The following is a 20,853-nucleotide window of genomic DNA, read 5'->3' on the forward strand; positions in this document are numbered from 1 at the left end:
AGCCCTGCAGCCTCCCGACTCCCGCCCCTAATTCGGAGCATCAGTGCATGGCTTTAATTTCCCCGAAAAGGGGAAAACCGCCCCAAAACCCCTTTGGCTGAGTGCACGAGGGGAGAGATTTGTGGCACAAAACTCCCAAAGTCGTTTATACCCAGCTTAGGAAGAACAACCCAAGCCAAGCGGAGGTGGGACCCCCCAGCAGCGCCTCTCTGCCGCCCCAGCTGAAGCCCTCGCTGGCTGCTCCAGGCGGGATGGGCAGACTGGGAGCACTGGGAAGGGGCCCCGGCTCGGGCCGCAGCCCCCGGGGCAGCCCCACGGCAGCTCCAAGGCTCCGCCAGCCGGGATGGAACGTGGGAGGGGGAGCAGGGCAAGGGCCGGGGCTGTCGGTGCCCAGGGGACACAAGGGACAGCGGGGGCACTTCACAAGCATTGCATGCAAAAGATAAAATCATAAGGAAGACAAAAGCAACAGCAACCGTGGCACCATAGCCCAGGGCCACACAGGAACGTGTCCCATTGGAGTGGGGGGACTCTGGCCCGATGCCAGGCACCCACCACAGCCGCTCTCTCCCTGCCCTCCACAGCCAGACAGGGGACAGAAAATTTAACCAAGGGCTCATGAGCTGAGATGAGGACTGGGAGAGATCCCTCATCAAACACCGTCACAGGAAAAATAGGCTCAAAACTGGAGATATGAATTGAATTTATTGCTAACAAACTCAGAGTAGGATAATGAGAAGAAGACTTTTAAAAACACCTTTCCCCCACACCTCCCTCCTTCCAGTTTTACCTCCTCTAGCAGGGATGTCCCACAAACAGGGAACCCCCACGATCCCCTCACAACCCCCAGGACTGGGCTGGCCCTGCCTGGATGCCGGGAGACACCAAAACCGCTCTGTCCCTGCCCTCTGCTACTGCACAGGGACAGGAAATACAAGGAAAGGCCCAGGAGCTGAGAGAAGGAGCAGGAGAGATCCCGCCCCGAGCACCGGCATGGGCACAACAGAGCCAGCCTGGGCACAGGGAGGGAATTTATTCCCAACCAAATCCCAGCAGCACAAGGAGAAGGCAAAGAAATCTCTCCAACACCTTTCCCCTACCCAGCGGGGATCACCCGGAACGGGGGTCACCAGGGCTCTGCCCCACGGGGGTCACTGGGGATCATCCAACGCCGATCCTCCCACGGGGGATGGAGCTGGAGCAGCGCACGAAGCTCTTCCTGCACTCGGGGCACTCGCAGGGCTTCCCTTAGCGGTGCCTCCCTTGGTGTTGGGTCAAGGCAGAGCTGCTGGAGAAGCTCTTCCCACACTGGGGACACTCATAGGGCCTCTCCCCAGTGTGGATGCGCTGGTGGGTGATGAGGGTGGAGTTGCGTTTGAAGCCCTTCCCACAGTCGGGGCAGCGGAAGGGCCTCTCCTCTCTGTGAATCCGCTGGTGCACAAGGAGATTGGAGCTGGTGTGAAACCTCTTCCCACACTCAGAACACTCGTAGGGCCTCTCCCCGGTGTGGATCATCTGATGTTCAATCAGGTTGGAGCTCCACCAGAAGCTCTTCCCACATTCCCCACATTCATGTGGTCGTCCCAAGGTGTGGATCACCTGGTGTTTCATCAGGTGGGGCCTCTGCCTGAAGCTCTTCCCACATTTCCCACACTCGTAGGGCTTTTCCCCAGTGTGGATCCTCTGGTGTTCCCTCAGCTGGGAGCTGTCTCTGAAGCTCATCCTGCATTCCCCACACTCATAGGGCCTCTCCCCAGTGTGGATCCTTTGGTGGATGACCAGGTGGGATCTCTGCCTAAAGCTCTTCCCACATTCCCCACACTCATAGGGCTTTTCCCCAGTGTGGATCCTCTGGTGTGCCCTCAGCTGAGATTTGTAGCTGAAGCCCTTCCCACATTCCAAGCACTTGTGGGGCTTCTCCCCACACTGAAGCTTCTCCCCCAGCTCCGAGCTCCGCCTGGATCTCCGGCTGCCTTCCCGGCATAGGGGGGCTCTTTCCTCCTTGGATCTCTCTGGGCTGCGTTTGCAGCCCCACCTCGTGCGGCATCTCTGGGCCTTTTCCTCCTCCTCCATCCGGCCACGCCTTGGGAATGACAAATCCTGGATTGGGGGGAAAAACAAGGGGTGAGTGCCTTGGGCTGGGGGTTCCTCCTGCCCAGGTCCATCTCTAGGAGTCTCCAGGGCTTTTGTGTCTGTAAAAACCCCAAACCACCACAATTCAGCCCAAAAAACCCTCCCAGCACTTCCCCCTCTCTGATCTCTCCACTTTGGTGTTCTGGGGCTCTCCTTTCCCTGGCCTCATTGGGGTCCCTTGGTTCCTGGGTTTCTCCCCTCTCTGGGGTCCTGCTCAGGGATGATCCAGGGATTTTAGGGGTCCCAGGGGTCCCTTCTCCCCTGATTCTCTGCTCCAGGCTTACAGCAATCTCAGGGGTCCCCCCTTATCCAGCCTCACCCCCTCTCCAGGCTGCCGGGGGTGCCCCAGCTCTGGAATTGCCCCTCTCCCCTCACCCCACCCCGGGCTCCTGGCGTTCCCCTCCACCGCTCTCCTGGGGGGGGCCCAAGACCGATTTCCCCCTCCCACCCCAGCACCGGGACGGAGCCCCCAAAATATCCCCCGAAGGGGCATTTGCGGCTCAGCTTTGGGGTCCTGCAGGATCCAAACATCGCCCCCCCCCTCCCCCGCCCCAAAATGAAACCCTCCCAGGGACCCACAAAGAGATTTGGGGCTCCATTCCAGAAGCTGTGAGCTCCAAACACCCCCCAAGAGAAAACGCCACTCGGGGACCCCGTCACGATCTGCTAATACAAGCGGGGGTTGTGATGGTTCATTTATCGATCTCAGAGTGTAAAAGGACACAAGGGATTTCAGTTTTAATCAGAACAGTGCACCTTTATTAAGTGCCCACAGCACGGTAATGTGATAGAGGAGAGAAAGGGAGAGAGATAAAGAAAACAAAGTAAAAAGAGTAGAGAGGAAGGGGGTGGGGGGGAATAGCTACCAACGGATGAGACGAAGTCCTCGTGGTCTCCTGCCAATAGATTTGTCTTCTTTCCGTGGGGAGATCTCGTCTCGGTTAATTTAGAAAGTCCCTTTATAGCCCTTTTCAGAAGTAAGGGGCAGCTGGCCAAGAGCTGGGGAAACCTACAGCCGTTGTTATGGGGCCCGTTGCTTTGGGAAGCAGGTACAGGACAGGTGTACAGGACAGGTCATTCCTTTCCGCTTCAGCGCAGTCCTTCCCGCCTGGGCAGCGAGAACGGCGCAGTCCATTGTGACCTGCATCAATTTCCAGACACTCCACCTCAGCCAGGCCAGGCCTCCTGTGTTCAGTCTCTGTCCCTGGCGATGATCGTGAGGCAGATGAGGGATCTTCGGACCGTCTCTTACAGAGCCCCCGAGAGATTTGGGGCGAGCTCCCCCTCCCCGCTCACCTGCGGGATGCTCCCGGGGCTGCAGCGGACAGAGCGGGCTCCGACCCCGCGCTTCCCCTGCTGCTTTTCCTCTTCCTGCTCCTCCTCTGCCTCTCTCGCTCCTCTTCCTCCGGCTCCACCTCCCCCGCCTCCTCCTCCATCTCTCCTCCCGCTCCTCCTCCTTCCTAATCCCGCCTCCTTCTCCTCCTCTCTCCGGGCCCTTCTCCCGCTCCTTCCTCATCATCTGGGGATTTTTTGGGGGAAGGGTGTTGTCCCAATCTCCTCTTTTTTCAGGGTTGTTCTCCTTTCCCGCAATTTTTGGGGTTTGCAGTGGCCAAACTCCTCTTTTCCCATGATTTTAGGGCTCTGGGTTTTCCTCAACTGCCCTGTTCCCAGGATTTTGGATGGTGCTGGGAGTGCCCCCCCACCCCCCAATTCCAGGATTTTTAGAGACTGACAGTACTCAAACTCCTCCTTTTCCACCACTTTGGGGTCTGGGAGTGCTCAAACCCTCCTTTTCCTGACATTTTGGGGGTCTGGGAGTCTAAAAACCCCCATATGTCCAGGATTTGGGGAACTGGATGTTCCCACATCCTCTTTTTCCAGGATTTTGGGAGGTTGAGGATGCCCAAACTCATCTTCTTCCAGGATTTCGGGGGTTTTGGTGTTCCCTAACCCCTCTGGTTCCCTGGATTTTGGGCTTTATGTGTTCCCCAACCCCCCTGTTCCTGGGATTTTCAGTGGTGGCAGTGCCCCAAATCCCCTTTTCCAGCATTTTAACTCCTGGAGTTGCTCAGTCCCAGATATCCAGGAGCTCAGGTGCACTCCAAGATGGGGATGAAGATGTCCAGGGGCTCAGCTGTGCCAAAAATGAGGCCTCAGCTGAGGGCATTCTCTGCTTGGCTGAGCGCTGCCTGAGGGCTGGGGCAGCAGCAATGGGGGGCACACCCTCCTCCAGCGGGGACATCCCGCAAACGGGGGACCCCCACAAGCCCCTCACAACCCCCGGGGCTGGGCTGGCCCTGCCTGGATGCCGGGAGACACCAAAACCGCTCTGTCCCTGCCCTCTGCTACTGCACAGGGACAGGAAATACAAGGAAAGGCCCAGGAGCTGAGAGAAGGAGCAGGAGAGATCCCGCCCCGAGCACCGGCATGGGCACAACAGAGCCAGCCTGGGCACAGGGAGGGAATTTATTCCCAACCAAATCCCAGCAGCACAAGGAGAAGGCAAAGAAATCTCTCCAACACCTTCCCCCCACCCAGCACGGATCACCCGGAACGGGGGTCACCAGGGCTCTGCCCCACGGGGGTCACTGGGGATCATCCAACGCCGATCCTCCCACGGGGGATGGAGCTGGAGCAGCGCACGAAGCTCTTCCCGCACTCGGGGCACTCGCAGGGCTTCCCTTAGCGGTGCCTCCGTTGGTGTTGGGTCAAGGCAGAGCTGCTGGAGAAGCTCTTCCCACACTGGGGACACTCGTAGGGCCTCTCCCCGGTGTGGATGCACCAGTGGAGGGTGAGGTGGGAGCTCTTTTGGGGGGACTTTTTCTGTGGGATTTCAGAGTTTAACGCAACCGGGTGTTTGCAGTAGCCAAACTCCTCTTTTCCCATGATTTTAGGGCTCTGGGTTTTCCTCAACTGCCCTGTTCCCAGGATTTTGGAGGGTGCTGAGAGTGCCCAGACCCCCCCTGATCCCAGGAGTTTTAGAGACTGAGGGTACTCAAACTCCTTTTTTCCACCTTTTTGAGGCTCTGGGAGTGCTCAACCCCCCTTTTCCTGGAATTTTGGGGGTCTGAGAGTGTCAAAATCCCCCCGTCTTGGGGTGACTTTATGATGTGTATCCCATATCGCTGCCCTCTGCCCAGAAATTAATTCTTGTGCCTTTCTGTACCGGTTTGGCCAAATTTAGAAATATATATTCTGAGAGAAGGCACAACCACCCCTCCCCCACCAGGTTCAGGAAAAAAAAAATTTTCCTCGAAGGAAAGTGAAGAAGATAAAACTATTTATTTAACAAACACACGGGAAAGGAAAATGAGGTTAAATGGTAAAATCTTTCGCTGTGGAGGAGAAACCTGGGAAAGTGTTAGAGTCCTCCCTTTGGTCTCCTTGGAGCTGGGGCTTGGCCCAGGGCCAGGCCCTCTGTGCCCGATGAAAAGTCCTCCCGATGTGCTCTGAGGTTGAAAGCAGTGCAGTAGCAAAGGGAGAAAATCCAGAATTCTAGAGAAGGAAAAGTAAAATCCAACTCTCAGTCTCTCTCTCCGGAGAACCAGAAACTGAAAACAACTGGCCAAAAGCTGACTGGAACACAGCAAGCCGGGTGCTTCCTCGCTCCCCTGCCGCAGCTGGGGAAAAAAAAACAACCTCCTATCTTTATGTGACCTTGAACAAGCTGCAAACTGCTTTGAGAAAGTTTTGCTCAGTTTTTTTTTCCTTCCCCCTCTCAGGCTCAGTTTAGAGGCACAGAAAGGCACAAAAAATTAATTTCTGGGCATAGGCAGTGATATGGGATACACATCATAAGGTCACCCCAAGACACTTTCTATGCCCTCTGAGAGGGGGAAGGAAAAACTGAGCAAAACTTCCCAAAGCAGTTTGCAGCTTGTTCAAGGTCACAGAGAGATAGAGATTACTTTTTCAGCTGCGGCAGGAGAGCGAGAGGGAAGGGAAGCACCCGGCTTGCTTTTCTTTCCAGCCACCTTTCAGCAGTTTTTTTCCTCAGTTTTTTGAATGTTTGTTTTTTCTGGGACTTTTTTCTTTTTTCCCTTTTCTCTCTGCTGGACAGTTTCAACATCAGGATACATTGGGAGGACTTTCCACAGAGGCCTTGGCCCTGGAGGTGGGCCCACCACCCTGTCCCAGCTCCAAGGAGGGGGAGAGAGAGATCTACGGAAGGACTCTGAAATTTTCCCAGGTTTCTCTCAGCAGATCAAGAGGTTTTATTATTTAGCATTATTATCCTTTCATTATTTGTTTGTTAAATAAATAGGTTTTATCTCTTTCAGTTTCCTTTGAGGAAAATTCATTTTTTCCTGAACCTGGTGGGTGAGGGGTGGTTGTGCCTTCTCTCAGAGGATGTATTTCTAAATTTGAGGAAACCGGCACACAGGAGACCCCCATGGAAGGAAGAACAGGAACGGCTCCTTACAAACACATGCTCTGAATCTGCTCGGACACAGCCACACGCACTTGCACACAAGCAAGTGACAGCACAAACCAGCAGCTCCACAAAATGGCACTGACTGACACACACTGCTGCTCAGCCAAGCTCCTGCTCAATTCCTCAACTTCCAGAACAACAACAAAGCCTGAACAGAGCCATGGACATCGTTTCCCAAACAAAAGGGGACAATGTTGAGGCAGTTTGCACATTCTCCCAGAGCTAATTAAGGACATGAACACCTGGCAGGAGTAAAAAGGGAAGTCGAGAAGGAGTCTCAGCAACAGGGGACGGATGGTGTTGGTGTGCTGGGAAGGGATTGGTTGAAGGGAGTGTGCAGGAATATGGTTAAGGCAAACAGCAGCAGGAGGAATCTATGTGGTAAGAAAGGAAAAGGAAGATGGAAAAGAGGAGGAAGAGAAAAATAGTGAGAACAGGAATGTTTACAGCACCATTCCCGATCTTACCCTCAAAAAGGGCCAAAACCCTCTAATCCTCAGGGCCAGCTACATCTCTTTGTATCCCCGGTTTCCGGGACAGGGAAACAAGGAGGTCAGTATTTCAGGGTGTTTCTCTGTGGTGGGGAGCAGCAGGACAGGGCAGCACGGGCTGGGGGCCTGTGGGGAGCTGTGGGGCCGGGCTGGGGCTGTGGGGCAGCCGGGGCTCAGCGCCGGGCACTGCCTGACCCCAACACCCCCCGGGCAGGGCCGGCAGTGGCCCCCGGCCCCCAGGAGGCTGCGGGATGTGGAAGGATCAGGATTTTCTTTTATCGATCTTGTTTGGGTCACTGGAGAAACGAATGATTTTGCAGAAAGCTCAGCAGCTGTCAGAGGATGAGCACCCACAGGCACTGAGGGGGCTGCAGGAGAGGCACAAGAAGCCCCTGCAGCACTTGGCCAGAAAGGCTCAGCAGGGCAATGCAAGAAGGGATGAGCAAAAGGCCAAGGTGAAGGCAAAGGCCATGGCAGAGTTTCTACAGCCCCCCAGGGATGAACCGCAGGGCCCAAGGGGGTCCCAGCACCCAGGGGACGGCGGCGGCCACAAGCACCTGGCACAGGCATTGCCCTCCTCGGCACGGCAGAGCCCACCCAAACAGCCCCTGGCAAGGAATCAGGGGTCCATCTGCAGGCCAGAAGGACACTGCAAGCACAGACAGCAGCACCCTCAGCACCAGCAAGTCCACCCCACATGGACATGGATTGTCAGGGCTGGCAGAGCTCCCAGCAGACCAGGGACCCACCGCACCAGAGCCCTTGAGAACATTCAGGGCACGTCTGGATCGAGACGAGGCCGCTCCTGATGGACACAGGGGCCTCTCGATCCACTCCGAATCTGAGACCTAAGGGGGGAAATTGTCAAGAAGTTCTTTCATTATCCAGGGAATAAGTGGGAAAGATGAGCAGGGGTGTTTTATTCAACCACTATGAGTAGATGTGGGGGATGGGTTTGAAGCGCATCAATTTCTGTTTGTTCCTAATTGTGATTATAATTTACTGGGAAGGCATTTGGTGGCTGAAGTGGGAATGCAAATTCATATTGTCAAAGGAGATACAGAGGCTAATGCTGCTGGACCTTGGTGTCAAATGTCTGCAAAGGCCTCTGCTGAAGGGAACCCAGAAGTGTGGGCAGCCCCACGGAAATAGGGAAAATCAGATATGGAGCCTCTCCAAATTCCTCTGGAGCATCCAGGACAAGTGGTGTCTAAAAGCAATACCCTGTTCCAAGGGAGGCAAGGAAGGGGTTACAGCCTCTTACTGAGTCCCTGCTAAAGGCAGCGCTTCTGGAGCCAGGCATCTCTCCCTACAACTCTCCTCTCCTGCCAGGCAAGAAACCCCATCATGGACACCAGAAGGAAAGCACAATTTTCAAGGCTTCAAAAGCAGATTAACTGAGCCTCCTGCCCTGGCCCTCCCAGACAGGGAAAAACCATTTGAATTGCATGTGGATGTTAATCAGGGCCATGCCAAAGGAATTCCTGGGCTCAAATGTTTCACCCAGTGGCCAGAGAGTGGCCTCATTGTCTGCAGAATTGTGCAGCCCCGGCTTTAATGGGAACTGAGGCCTGAAAACTGACAGCAGCAGAATCTCTCATTGTTCAAGCCTGGCATCAAGGTAAAGCTTTGTTAACCAAAGGAGCCTCTAAATGGATGAGCAGCGCTGGGTTCTTACAGAATGAAACTTGTTGGATGGAACAGGAGGATTCAGAGTTGAGGACAGGGCAAGGGTTGAACCCAGCCTCCTGTTTGAACGGCCCTGGACACGGGGCTGGCATGAAACCCATGGCTGCAGTCAAGTGACAGAGCTCCAGAGCCGGCCTAGGAGAGATTTACCAGACATTCCCTGGCCTGAGGGAGAAAAGGTGTTTAGGGATGGGGCTGCAAGGGCAGCAGAAGGGAAAAGAGTGACAAGACACGCTGCTCTTAAGCAAAGGGAAGGAGACAAAGCGCAGCTCAGCGCCCGCATGCTCAGCTCAAAGGGCCCAGCTTGGGGTGCCTGGAAGAGCCTGGCACTGAAATGCCCTGAGCAGGAAGGCTTCAATATCTTCTGCTAACAGCATGGCAGCTCACAGCAGGGCAGAAGCATTTCCAACTGCTTCAGCAATCCCTGCATCAGTTCTTAAGGCATGTTTGGAACAAACAATTCCAAGAGATGGGATTGTGGAAGCAATAGACACAGACAGGGGGACTCATTTTACAGGAAAGATCCTTCAGGCCATTCTGGCTGCTTTAGGAACACAGTGGGACCTCCAAACGCCCTGGCACCCCCAGAGTTCGGGTCAGGTGGAAAGAATGAATGGGGAAATAAAGAAACACCTTCTGAAGCTGCTGAGAGAAACCAAGATGCCACGGGTACAGCTGCTGCCATTGGCTTTGGCAGGAAGAAGAGCCAGACCCAGGCCAGATATTCAATTATCTCCCCCGGAATTCATGTTTGGAATTCCTTACCGTGGTGTGATAAATGAGTGAATTCCTTACCCTGGTGTGATAAATGAGTGAATGATAAATGTTGTCTTTCACAGATATGATTTTAACACTTACAAGTGATGATGGATTGTGTAGAAATAGTGTTAAGGTAAAATGTATTTAAGTAGAAACAAGATTAAGGTAAATTGTAACTTTGAAATAGTTGTAGTATGTTAAGAAATGTATTAATAAACACATGGTAATACATGTCTTTTGAGCTGAGAAACTACAGAGCCAGGAACCAAGACATCTTAGAGAAACAAAGAAGATAAACCGCATGCATCCCAGGAAGATTGTTACCTCATCAGAGCTCACACCGCCCAAGGGAACTGGCAGCTGCAAATGAGGCTGGAGACTGCGGAGGCACCGGAGAGAGGGGGCCTGTCTGCAGTTCTGAAGCGATCCAGAGGACTGAGGCAGTGTCCTGCTGGGGGAAGGGGCAGAAACGGGACAGGGGAGGGAAGTGTAAATTCCTTTCTGGGTTAATGAATATGTAACAGTTCAGGAGAGTACTTAAGCCCACAGTAAAATGAATGGAGGGCGCCTCTGGCAACATTGCCAAGCGCCCCAGGCTGTGATTTGCCCTTGTTCTACTAATAAATGTTCAATGTTATATTACTAAAAACTTAGCTTCTGCATTCATTTTCTTCAGCCTTGATCCTCATACACTTAAAAGGTTGTTGGAGAGTTTTTGTTCTTCCCACAGTTTTGGTGACAAGATTACATCATTAGAAGGCGTTTTCTTAATAATCCTACTTTGATATTGTCAGTTGGATTTGGGCCAAAGGTTTGAGAGTCAATTTTTAGTCTTAGGACAAGAAGTAGCAAAAATCTTTATTGCTTTGGGGCTTTTTTGTGTATGTGTGTGCGTGGCTGTTAGTGATGGCAGAATTTTGGAATGGGTTTTTCAATATTCACCTGTAGGTTGCATTTTGCAAAACCGGAAGAGCTTTAAAACTGACCCTTTCCCTCATAAACAGTTTAAAAATATGAAAAAAAAAAAAGGGGGGGGAAAGCGCCGCTTTTGGGGGGGCCCACTTGTGAGTCACCTGATGGCTGCCCTGGAAGAGAAGCTTCCTTCCAGGCAGCCAGCAGAGGAGCTTTAGAAATGCAAATTATCTCTGCTGGGGGAAGTGTGCACAATGTGCCAGGCTCTCCTTGCCTGCCAGAGGAATTGGGCTGATTCCCTCTGCCCCTCACCCCAAGCTCTGCCTCCCTGCACAGACGGAATTTGCATTGCTAAAGGCAGAGCCCACACTGAGCATCTCTGACTCTGCCACAGAAATCCCTGAAGCTGCAAAGGAAAACAGCAAACGGAGAATGTTGGGAGAACTTCACTCACAAAAGCGGGGGGGAATCATCCCTCTCCCCACTCCAACATCTGCTGGCACTGTCTGTGTTATACAGGGTGGGTTTGACCACTGGGCTGCTTTTGCTGACACAAGGTCAGCGAAATCACTTGGGAATCCAAGGATGTGATGATTTAATCAGAGAAAAGAGGTCAATTGATGCATCCCTGGCATTTCTGGGAGCGCCCAAAAATGGGGAAAAGATGAACGGCCACCAGAACAAATCCTACAACACCATGGAGCAGCCCCTGGGAACGCAAACGAATTCATACCAGGTGCCAGAGAACCCACTGATCATTTCAGTGCATCATTAGATTACAAGCTGTCCTCCAAATCAGAACCAAGCACACAGCTCCAGCTCCTGACCTTCTCACCCACCAATCCACTCCCATGAGCAACGCCACATTTCACCCTGGGATGGCATCAGATCCTCTTTCAGCAGAAGGACCAGGAGGTTGGGGAAAATTAAAGGACTCAAACTGCTCTTGGCAAAGAGATGGCCAAGGAAAAGTGGTGAAACAGAGAACAAAGGAAAGAAGAAAGCAGCTCATGTACTGCTCCAAACGAGGAAAGGGTGGGTATGGGACACATTTTCGTGGTTCCCTGGCAGACCATGCATTAAACCAATGCTGTTTCTCCTCTCAGGTGCTACAGCAACTCTCATCTTTTTACCATGCACCACACCTTGCTCAGTGCAGCTCATTCAGCAGGGGATCAAGGGCATGCAGGTGGCAGCCAGGCCTCCTGACCCAGAAACGGCTACAAAAGGACACAGAATGAGGTCACTGAGAATAATCCCAAAACCAAAGAAGGCCCAGGAAAAACAGATTAAGGCATTTTTAAAGTTTGTAAAGAGAAGCACTGAAAAAATAAGAAGGGGGGGATTCAAAGGAAAAAAATGAACGTGTCTTTACAAACAGATGCTGTGAATCCCATTGGAGATAGGGACAGGGACTTGGAGATAAGGAACTAAGACAGAAACCATAAATTTCAGAAAATGTTACTAATTGACACGAACTGCTGCTCAGCCAAGCTCTTGTGAAATTCCTGAACTTCCCGAAGAAGAACAAAGCCTTAACAGAGCCATGAATATCGGATGTTATACAAAGTGGGGGTGCACATTAAGGGGCACATGCAGCAGGCGCATCGGGAAGTCTGTACCTTCCAAGGACCTCAGCCACGGGGGAAAGGGACACGGAGATGCGGCCGGGAAATCGGCATAAAAAGGAGGCTGCGTCCTCCAACACTTGGACAGACCCCACGGGAAATGCCCCGTGGCATCTCCCTTGGTCCAGGAATAAAGTTCCTTTTACAGGACTCCTCCGGCTCCTCTGGGGACACAAACCTCTGGCCACGGGAACTTTCCCGCACACTCCCGCCGACGGGGCAGCCACCTCTGTCCTACCCACAGCAGCCGGGACGAGCCAGCGCTGCTCCGGCACCGGCTCCTGCCGAGGCAGCAGCGGCAAGGAGAGCGCGGGCAGCCGCTCCCGCAGCGCCCTCACGCCAGGGCGAACACGGCGCCCACACGGCACAACGAACCCGCCCCAGCCCCCTGCCGCCCCCTCCGCCCGCAGCCAGCGCCGAGCCCCGCCAGAACCGAGCGCGGCTCCCACCTGCGCTGGGGCCGCCTCCGAGCTCCGCCGCCGCCTCACCGGGCTCCGGCCGCCGCCGCCGCTCCCGGGCCCGCACAGACGCTCCGCCAATGGCGCCTCTGCTGCGCCACGGCCGCCCTGCCGGCGGCTCCGGGCCCGGGCTGCTCCCCGCTCCGACCAATCAGCGCGCCAGAACCACGACTGACGGCAGCACCGCCCAATCGCAGCGAGGGGCGGGCTCTGCACACGGCCCAGCCTCGCCCCGCGCTCCCAGCGCCCCCCGGGCTGCGTGAGGGGAAAGCCGCAGCTGAGGAACAGCCCTGGAACGGGCCCGGCCCGAGCCGCCATTCAGCTGGGAAGGGAAACAAAGCTCTCCGCTGCTCCCGGCCCGACTTGCCCAGCCCTGCGTGTTGGCTGCCTCTGGCTCCTTGGGAAGCCCTGCAGCCTCCCGACTCCCGCCCCTAATTCGGAGCATCAGTGCATGGCTTTGATTTCGTTGTTCAGGCTCGGCTCTGGGCTGTCCTGGTCTGCTGCATTTTCTGGGTTCCTCTTGGATGCTTTGAGCAACAGGCTGTGCCCCGGGAGGATCCTTTGTGCTCCTTTGTGACAGAGGAGAACCTTCCAGGCGGTTCTTGCGGGAGCTGCTGCTGTGATGTCACGGGAACGCTGCCGCGTCCTCGCCGTGTTCCCGTTGCTGTGGGCACGGAGCCCTCAGTGTCCAGAGCGGCTCTGGGCGCCCGCTGGTTGCCGGAGGATCCTCCTGCCCGAGGCATTCTCAGCAGCCAGCCCAGCCCCTGCCGGGTGTCCTTCTGTGCTTGCAGGGGTACAGTCTGCCACGTGTGCAGCACGGCCAAAATGATCCAGCAAGCGGTTGCTGCAGTTTGCACTCTGTACTCTGTGGCTTATTCGGGGTATTTTTTAGCCCACTTGGCACGTAAGTCGAGGTTTTCCCTGGCTGCAGCGTCGGTGCCTTCGGGCTTGCTGTGTGCTTTCTGTTCTCCCAGTGGAACTGAGCTGCCTTTGTAACCAAATTGCCATTAAGACACCGCTGGTTTGGGAGAGCTCCTGCCAGCAGCTGCAGCTGAAAAAGGGGGTGTCTGCAGCCAGCGGGGCGTGCACAGCATTTGCAATGGAGCCGGGGGGGTTCTGTTCCCTCAAGCGCAGAGTCTGTGCCAGCAGAGCCTGGAACTCCCTGCGTTGGCTGCTGCAGCCAAGAGCTGACACAGCCCAGGATTCTGTGCTGTTCTCTTGCTTGCTGTGCGAAGGGACTGTGGCTCCTGGAGGGATGTTGTGGAAGCAAAATGCTCTCTCGGGGTGTCCTTGCTCCGTGGGAGTTCCCACCACGGGCAGGTTTTTCCTAACAGCATCTGGTTCATGCTCCCTGTCCCGTTGCAGGGCACCTCACGCGTGGATCCCGAGCAGCTCCTCCTTCGGTGAGTGGGAAAGGAACCTTTGGTGGTGGGAATTGTGCAGAGAGTTGTGAGCTTGGCGTGTGGCAGTCGAGTGCCAGCCTGGGAGGCTGAAGGAAAGTTCCTGCCAGTGTCTTTGCAGCAGCAGCCGCAGCAGCAAAGGGATCCCTGGCACTTTTCTCCTTCTCTGCTGAAGAGCTTTTGAAGAGCTGCAGGTCTGGTTTTGCAGGCAGAAGATTGCTTGCTGGCTTTAGCCACGGTGGAATATGGAATGCCCAGCAATAAGTGGCAATGTCGACTTTAGCCCCTTCCTAGTTTGAACAGCTCTGAATCCCATTTCTGCTTAGTGCGGCTGGATGTGTAGCTGAGGATAAATAAGGCGATAACTGAGATAGAACTTCCCGTCCCTCACACTACCATCTGTCCACAGGGCACAAAAGCAGCATCAGCTCCTCCTCTGGTTCCCTGTGCTTCCAAAGAGGAGGAAGACAGCAGTGAACTTCCCGCTATTCTGGGGGATGATGGTGAACTTCCCTCCGTCCCGGGAGACCACAGTGAACCTCCCTCTGTCCCGGGAGATGAGGGCAAACATCCCACGGTTTGGGAATACAACAGTGAAGCTCCTGTGGTGTGGGGCGAGGATGGTGGACATGACCCAGTGTGGGACGAGGACAACAAGGCTCCAGTGCCATGGGACAAGGACGACGGACATCTCCCAGCGTGGGATGAGGACAGAGGACATCCTGTGATTTGGGAAGAGGAGGCTGCAATTCTCCCGGCATGGGAAGAGGACAGTAAACGTCCCATGGCTTGGAAAGAGGACCAGGAACCTGCTGCATTTTGGGAAGAGGATGGGGAACCGCCCTCTGCTTGGGAAGAGGACACTGAACCTCCCTCTGCTGCGGGATCCTGGGCTGAACATTCTGACAGCAGCACAGCCCTGCAGCCAGAGGGCAGAGAGGAGTGGTGCCTGATGCAGCTGAGTACGTCTGCTGTGCTGCTGTGTGCCAGAGCAGGGTGCTGCGTGTGTGTCTCAGCATCAGCTGCACCCAGGCTTGCTGTGCAGCTGAATGTCACAGAGTCATTTATTGTCCTTGCCCAGCTGAGAGCAAGGGGCTCCCGGCCCCAGGGAGTGGGGCTGCATTTTGGCCCTGCTGCAAGGCGGGGTCTCCATCTGGGAGGGAGCGTCTTCCATGTGGTTTCTTTCAGGGAGCACCGTGAGCGTGGGGGAGCCTGCCGAGAAATACCTGGAACTGGAGCAGGTTGGCCAAGGGTAAGTGCACGGCAGTTACTTCTGCACAAGCAGGGGCCAGGTATTTGCTGGTGCAGGATCAAGTGAGAAGCCAGGCAAGCTGCAAACAGCTTCAGACACTGGGCCACGATCCTGCTGTCTCTCAGTCCTGATCAGAATTGGTAACTGTGGTCAGAAGGCACCGTCAGAGGCCCCTGAGGCTGGCAGTGTCCTGCTGCAGCAAGGAGCAGGACCTGGAAGATCTTCTGTCCCTGGAATTTGATTGCCTGAAAGAGCAGCTCACCATCTGGTGCCTGTCAGAAAACAGTTCTCAAGAAGATTCCTTTCAAATTGTTTGCTTCCAAAAATATCCACTGGTCAGGATTATCAACGTAACAGTTTAGAAACAGAAACCAGAGATGAACTAATAAGTGCCTTTTTCAGCACAGGTAGTAAGCCCCGTACATTCAGTAACAGACACAGAGCTGCTGCACTTGAGGGGAAAATGCATCAGCTGCCTGATGGCAGGGCCCTTGTGGATCCTGCAGCTCGTAGGCAGGAAATGGAAAAGGATGAAATACATTCTTTTCCAGTTCTTTAGACACCTGCTCCCACCCTAGGTTTTGGACTAAAGTAATTCAGTGTGGACATTTGGGATTTGCTCCAGCCCTTTTCCTTCGTGTTGGGCCTGAGTTTTCTCTCGCACACCTTGTGTGGCACAGGGCTGGTGGCTGCTGCGCTGCTGTTTGAAGGGTCGATGCACCCAGGTGTTTTGTAAACGCTGCAGGCAGCAGAGATCTCCTGTCTGGGCTGGCTTTCACTCCCAGGGCCTAAAGCGCTGCTTCTTTCTTCTCTGCTGTTCTGTCTCCAGGGCTTTCGGAACCGTTTATAAAGGACTCGACAGGGCCACTGGAGGAGAGGTCAGTGTCACCACGTCCAGCGCGTCGGGCAGCTCTCGAGGGCTTTCCCCTCTGCTGGGAGCTGTGGCTGCAGCTTTGGGGGGCCAGCAGAGCTTTCCTGCACAGGCTGTTCCTCTGAAGGCACAGCAGTGTCAGCCTGCAGAGCATGGATGGGACAGACTTGAGCCTTCTGAAGTGCCCAAAGGAATGCAAGGAGGGCAGTGGTGTCTGTCAGAGCAGGACACGCTGGCTTGGTCTTCATATCTGAAAACATCAGTGCATCAGCTGGTGGAGGCTGAGGCCTAATTTATCTTCATCCCAGCCTTGGACAGGAACACTGTTTAGCAGTTTTTCCATCCTGCGTTTCATCTTCAAAGGATACCTCAAGACCTAATTAAGGAGAGATCCTTCTTGGGATCAGTTTGGGGTTTTAGTCCTACTGCAGCTGTTCCCAGAGAGAGGGAGAGGAATGAGAAGATGGATGTGCAGAGCAAAACTCTCTCCTAAACCCTGCAGCTGTGTTTGGGTCTGGTGTCAGTGACAGCCCATGACAGGGATCATCTGAGCAATGTTTGTGCGTGTTTGCTCTGTTGTGCAATCCCAAACAGAGCAGTTGCGTTTGAAATCATGACCAAATCCCCCAGGATTGCTAAAGGGTTCCCGGCTGTTTTGCTCTGTTTTCACAGAACCAGAATTACTTCCTGCTTGCAAAATGTGTTTGAATGATAATGAGAGTGGTGGTAAACTAAGGCGGTTTGAGAAGACTGCAGGTGCAGAGAATGTTGTGAGAGCTTTGAGGCTGAGAGCTGAGGGCCCATTTCTGCAGAGCTTCCAAGGCCAAATGTCTCTGGCCCTGTGTCCTGTGAGCGGCCCCGCAGCGAGCAGAGAAATGGGCTGTGGGAATGTCACTTGCTGAGCCCGGGTGTCCCATCCCAAGGCAGTTTGGCACAGCCCGGCTCCGTCGCTCCGCAAAGACTCGCTCCGTGTTTGCTGCGGCCTCCTGCCCCAGACTCCTGCAGTTCAAGGGCTGCAATGTCCTTTCAGGTGGCCATAAAGAAAATGAGTCTCAGAGGGCAGAACAGGGAACGAGCCGTGAATGAGATCCTGGTCCTGAAGGACAAGAAGAACCCCAACATTGTCAGCTTTTTGGACAGGTGAGTGCTTCAGCTCTTATCCCGTGCACGGGCCCTGCGTTAATCTCTCCTGGCATCCGCAGTCTGTAGCCTGTTTTGAAAAAGCCTCACCCGGCCGTAGCTTCCCAAAACAACAGCCTGTCAGTTCACTCCCTCCGTGTGCTTTTGTTGCTTTGGTTTGGTTTTTCCTTCAAGTTGACCCAATTTTCTGGGTCTTACGACAAGTGCTGATAAACCCTGTCAGAAATTATTTCCCTTGGCTTCTCCTTCCCAACTCTTTTCCATTGCTGCAGATGCCAGGAAGACCAGGTTCTTGTTTCCAGAAACGCCTCGTGTACCCATTTTGCAATGGCCTTGCCTGTTTCTGAAGGGACTTTCTGCAAGGTTTTCCAAACACTTGACCACTTTTGTCCTAAGTGCCGCACGGCCTCCTGCCCTGGATAACTCTGGAAGTTGTGTTGCCTTGTTCTGGAGGGAACGGTGGAAATGCTGAGTTCAGATGCTGAACCAGCTGGGGGCAAGTGTTGTGGTTCCACATTGATCTGGGCTGCTGCTAAACTGCATTTTTCACCTGCTTGCCATCTAAGGCCTCTCCTTTCCCACAGGCGTCTCCTTCTCCTTTAGACTGTGCAGATCCCAAGGACTGTGCAGCCTGGCAGGAATGTCTCTGCATCGGATTCTGTCCTCATTTACAAGTGACCTGGAAACAAAACTCCACTCAAGGCATTTCCATCAGGGAATTGAGCAGTGCATGTTCATCTCCACGCCATTGTTTGCCTCTTCCAGCTTCCTTGTTGATGAAGATCTCTGGCTGGTGATGGAATACATGGATGGAGGAACTTTGCAGGACATTGTCAGACAGACACGCATGGCTGAAGGAGAGATGGCAGCTGTCAGTCGGGAGGTGAGGGATCCTGCTCGTGCTTCCCATGGCTTGGACACAATGCTCCTTCCAAGCAGGGCCTGAGAAGAGGAGTGGCTCCATGCTCAGAGCTTTGTTTCTGTGTTGTTTTTATGAGCTGCAGAAGAAAGAGCCTCTGAAGTGAACGGCCTGCCAGTGTCACTGCACTTCCACTCTGTTCTTGTCCTCTTTCCTGCTGTTGTGGGACTCTCTGTCTTTTTTGATTTGATTTGCTGTTCTCAGCTTTGCCTTGAACCATTTGCCCGGAGCTTGTCTGCACTGCACTCCTGGCCTGGCACAGCAAAGCTGCTGCTGGCAGAATTCTAAACTGTCCTTTCTTGTGGGATTGTGTATTCCGGCCATGGATTTCCACCCTCGTGTTTCTTGCTCTCTCTCAGTGTCTGCAGGGCCTGGATTTCCTCCACTCAAACCGGGTGATCCACAGAGATCTGAAGAGCTCCAACATCCTTCTGGCAATGGACGGCTCTGTCAAGCTGGGTGGGTGTTCCTGGTCAGGCACGGCGCTCCCGGGCTGCGGGTGTGGGGCTGCTTCCCAGTGACGGCCAGAGCCCCACAAGTGCTGCTGGTGGCGGTGCCCGGCCCCTGCTGCCAGCTGAGAGCGGCTGCCCCATGCAGAGAGCTCAGGAGAGGAGCAGGGTGTCAGCAGTGGCTTTGCTCTGGGTGTGGCCCTTGCAGAGGGGCGGGAGTTGGAATCTGAAGCTTCAAGGGAATCACTAAAAGCCACTGCATGAAAGCTGAGGGTTCCTTTAAGGGTCCACTTCCATCTTGCCTTGGCTACAGCCCTGCGGACTTTTCCAGCTGGATTCAGCCCTGCATTCTCAGACTGAGAGTGGGCAATCTTTGTGCTTGGTTTCCTCATTCCAGCTGCCTTTGACAGTGTTTGTTTCTGTCCTCAGCTGATTTTGGCCTCTGCGCTCAGCTCAGCCCTGAGCAGGAGCAGTGCAGCTCCATGGTGGGCACTGCTCACTGGATGGCCCCAGAGGTTGTGACCAGTTCTCCTTATGGCCCCAAGGTGGACATCTGGTCCTTGGGCATTGTGACCATCGAGATGGTGGAAGGAGAACCTCCTTACTTCAAGCACACGGCGGCCATGGTAAGAGGCAAATTTCCCAGAGTTTGCAGAGGCCTGTGAGCACAGAGGGACCCCGCCCTGGGAGGAGCAGCCAGAGGGCTCTGCCCATCAGGAAGGGAATTCCCAGAGGGTTCGAGCCTGAGCACAGATGAATATTCTGCAGTCTCCAGAATTTGCTTTGAGTTTTAAGTTGTTGCAGCTCTTCTGTCTGTGAGGATGACCTGAAAACATGAAGCCAGAGCATCAGCTCTAATCTTGCAGAAAACCCCAGACCAACCCCAAACCCCACACCCAAACCCAACAAGTTTTCTGAAGGAGTTTCTGAAAGAGGTTCTGCGAGATGAACTCCCCCTGACTCTTCTCACTGGGAAACTTGTCTAAAACATGAAGATGATTGTTTAACATCCCCATAGTCTAACATATTTCTTTCCTAGCCCAAGCTACTTTCTCCATGTCACCAAGGCTGAGCTTTCAGCAACCCAAACCTCGGGTTCCTTGCCTGGCAGTTTCTGGGATGGAACATCTTGAATGCATTTACTTGAGTGTCAGTGGCACTGCAGGGATGCATTTGATGTAAGAATCCTTGGAAATACCACAGGCAGACCACAGTGACTCTTGCAAATGGCCTGTAAAGCTGGTGTCCGTATTTGGAGAAGCAAAATGGGCTATTTCTGATGGAGGTTCCAACTAACAAAGTCAGCCAATGACATTGGCTCTCAAGGCAAGATCATCTGGATGTTGGAATGGCTGTGGCTGCAGAAGCGTTTGGCTTTTTTGGTTGGCATAGAAGAATGAGCTCTGAGCAGCATCTCTGCCAGGGTGGAAAGTGTCCCTGGAGACTGGGGCTGAGAAACCGGCGTCGCTGTGAGCACTCGTGGGTGTGAAGGAAGCTGGCAGAGCTTTTTCAGAAGTGTTTGCTTTCCGCGCAGGCTCGCTGTCTGATCCGGCAGAACGGGACCCCGCAGCTGCAGGAGCCCAGGCGCCTGTCGGCTCTGCTGCGGGACTTCCTGGAGTGCAGCCTGGAGCCGGACGAGGAGCGGCGCTGGTCTGCCCAGGAGCTGCTGCAGGTGGATGCGAAGCGGCTGCAGGGGAAACAGCAGCGCGAGGGAGGGGTTTTCTCCTGGGGCCCCCTCCAATAGTGTCCAGTCTCGCTGCTTTTCACATGCAAAGCCAGCAGAATCCTTGCCTGGTTTGGCCTGGCAGGGTCCTTTGCAGGTCATCTGGACCAGGTGCCCTGCACAGAGCAGGGACATCTTCAAGCAGATCAGGTGGCCCCGAGCCCTGCCTGACCTGAGCCTGGATGTTTCCAGGGAGGAGGCACCTCCCACATCTCTGGGCACCCTCTGCCAGTGTTTCCCCACTCTTCTGATAAAAAAATTCTGCCTCAGATCTAATCTGAGCCTGCTTCCCTCTCCTGAGTTTCAAACCATTCCCCTTTGTCCTGTTGCAACAGAGCCTGTGAGGAGCTTGACTTGGGAAAGTAACAGTTGATTTCTTTCTTTTTCATCCTTTGGGCAGCACCCATTTTTATCATCAGCCAAGCCTCTCTCCAGCCTGAGCCCTCTGATCGCTGCAGCAAAGCAATTGAAGGAGCAGCGGAGGATGTGAAGCACCTGCGGACACCTTTTTGTTATAGTAGTTAGGACAAGTGGATAGTTACGGTAGTTAGCACTGCTAGTTAGTTATGGTGGTTAGGACAGCCTGGTAGTTAT

The 20,853-nt window shown here is 54.2% G+C and overlaps 1 protein-coding gene across 1 annotated transcript; it reads left to right on the forward strand.

Moving 5' to 3' along the window:
- The first annotated feature begins 647 nt into the window (after window positions 1-647).
- LOC138102426 (serine/threonine-protein kinase PAK 3-like) lies at window positions 648-20,280 on the forward strand. The gene is made up of 12 exons (XM_069000136.1): window positions 648-1,230; window positions 1,298-1,336; window positions 1,674-1,686; window positions 2,030-2,114; window positions 14,310-14,901; window positions 15,098-15,157; window positions 15,987-16,035; window positions 17,059-17,168; window positions 17,934-18,051; window positions 18,447-18,546; window positions 18,966-19,162; window positions 20,071-20,280. The coding sequence occupies exons 1-12, from the start codon at window positions 872-874 to the stop codon at window positions 20,278-20,280; spliced, it is 1,932 nt and encodes a 643-aa protein (XP_068856237.1). The 5' UTR covers window positions 648-871.
- The last annotated feature ends 573 nt before the right edge of the window (window positions 20,281-20,853 follow it).

This window comes from Aphelocoma coerulescens, unplaced genomic scaffold (assembly GCF_041296385.1).
Source record: "Aphelocoma coerulescens isolate FSJ_1873_10779 unplaced genomic scaffold, UR_Acoe_1.0 HiC_scaffold_75, whole genome shotgun sequence".
Lineage (NCBI taxonomy): Eukaryota > Metazoa > Chordata > Aves > Passeriformes > Corvidae > Aphelocoma > Aphelocoma coerulescens.

Bases quoted from the DNA above. Each gene is read 5' to 3' on its own strand.
- LOC138102426 (XM_069000136.1), top strand. From the start codon at position 872: ATGCCGGGAGACACCAAAACCGCTCTGTCCCTGCCCTCTGCTACTGCA. The intron at 16,036-17,058 runs GTCAGTGTCACC...ATGTCCTTTCAG, and splicing joins ACAGGGCCACTGGAGGAGAG to GTGGCCATAAAGAAAATGAG. The intron at 18,052-18,446 runs GTGAGGGATCCT...GCTCTCTCTCAG, and splicing joins TGGCAGCTGTCAGTCGGGAG to TGTCTGCAGGGCCTGGATTT.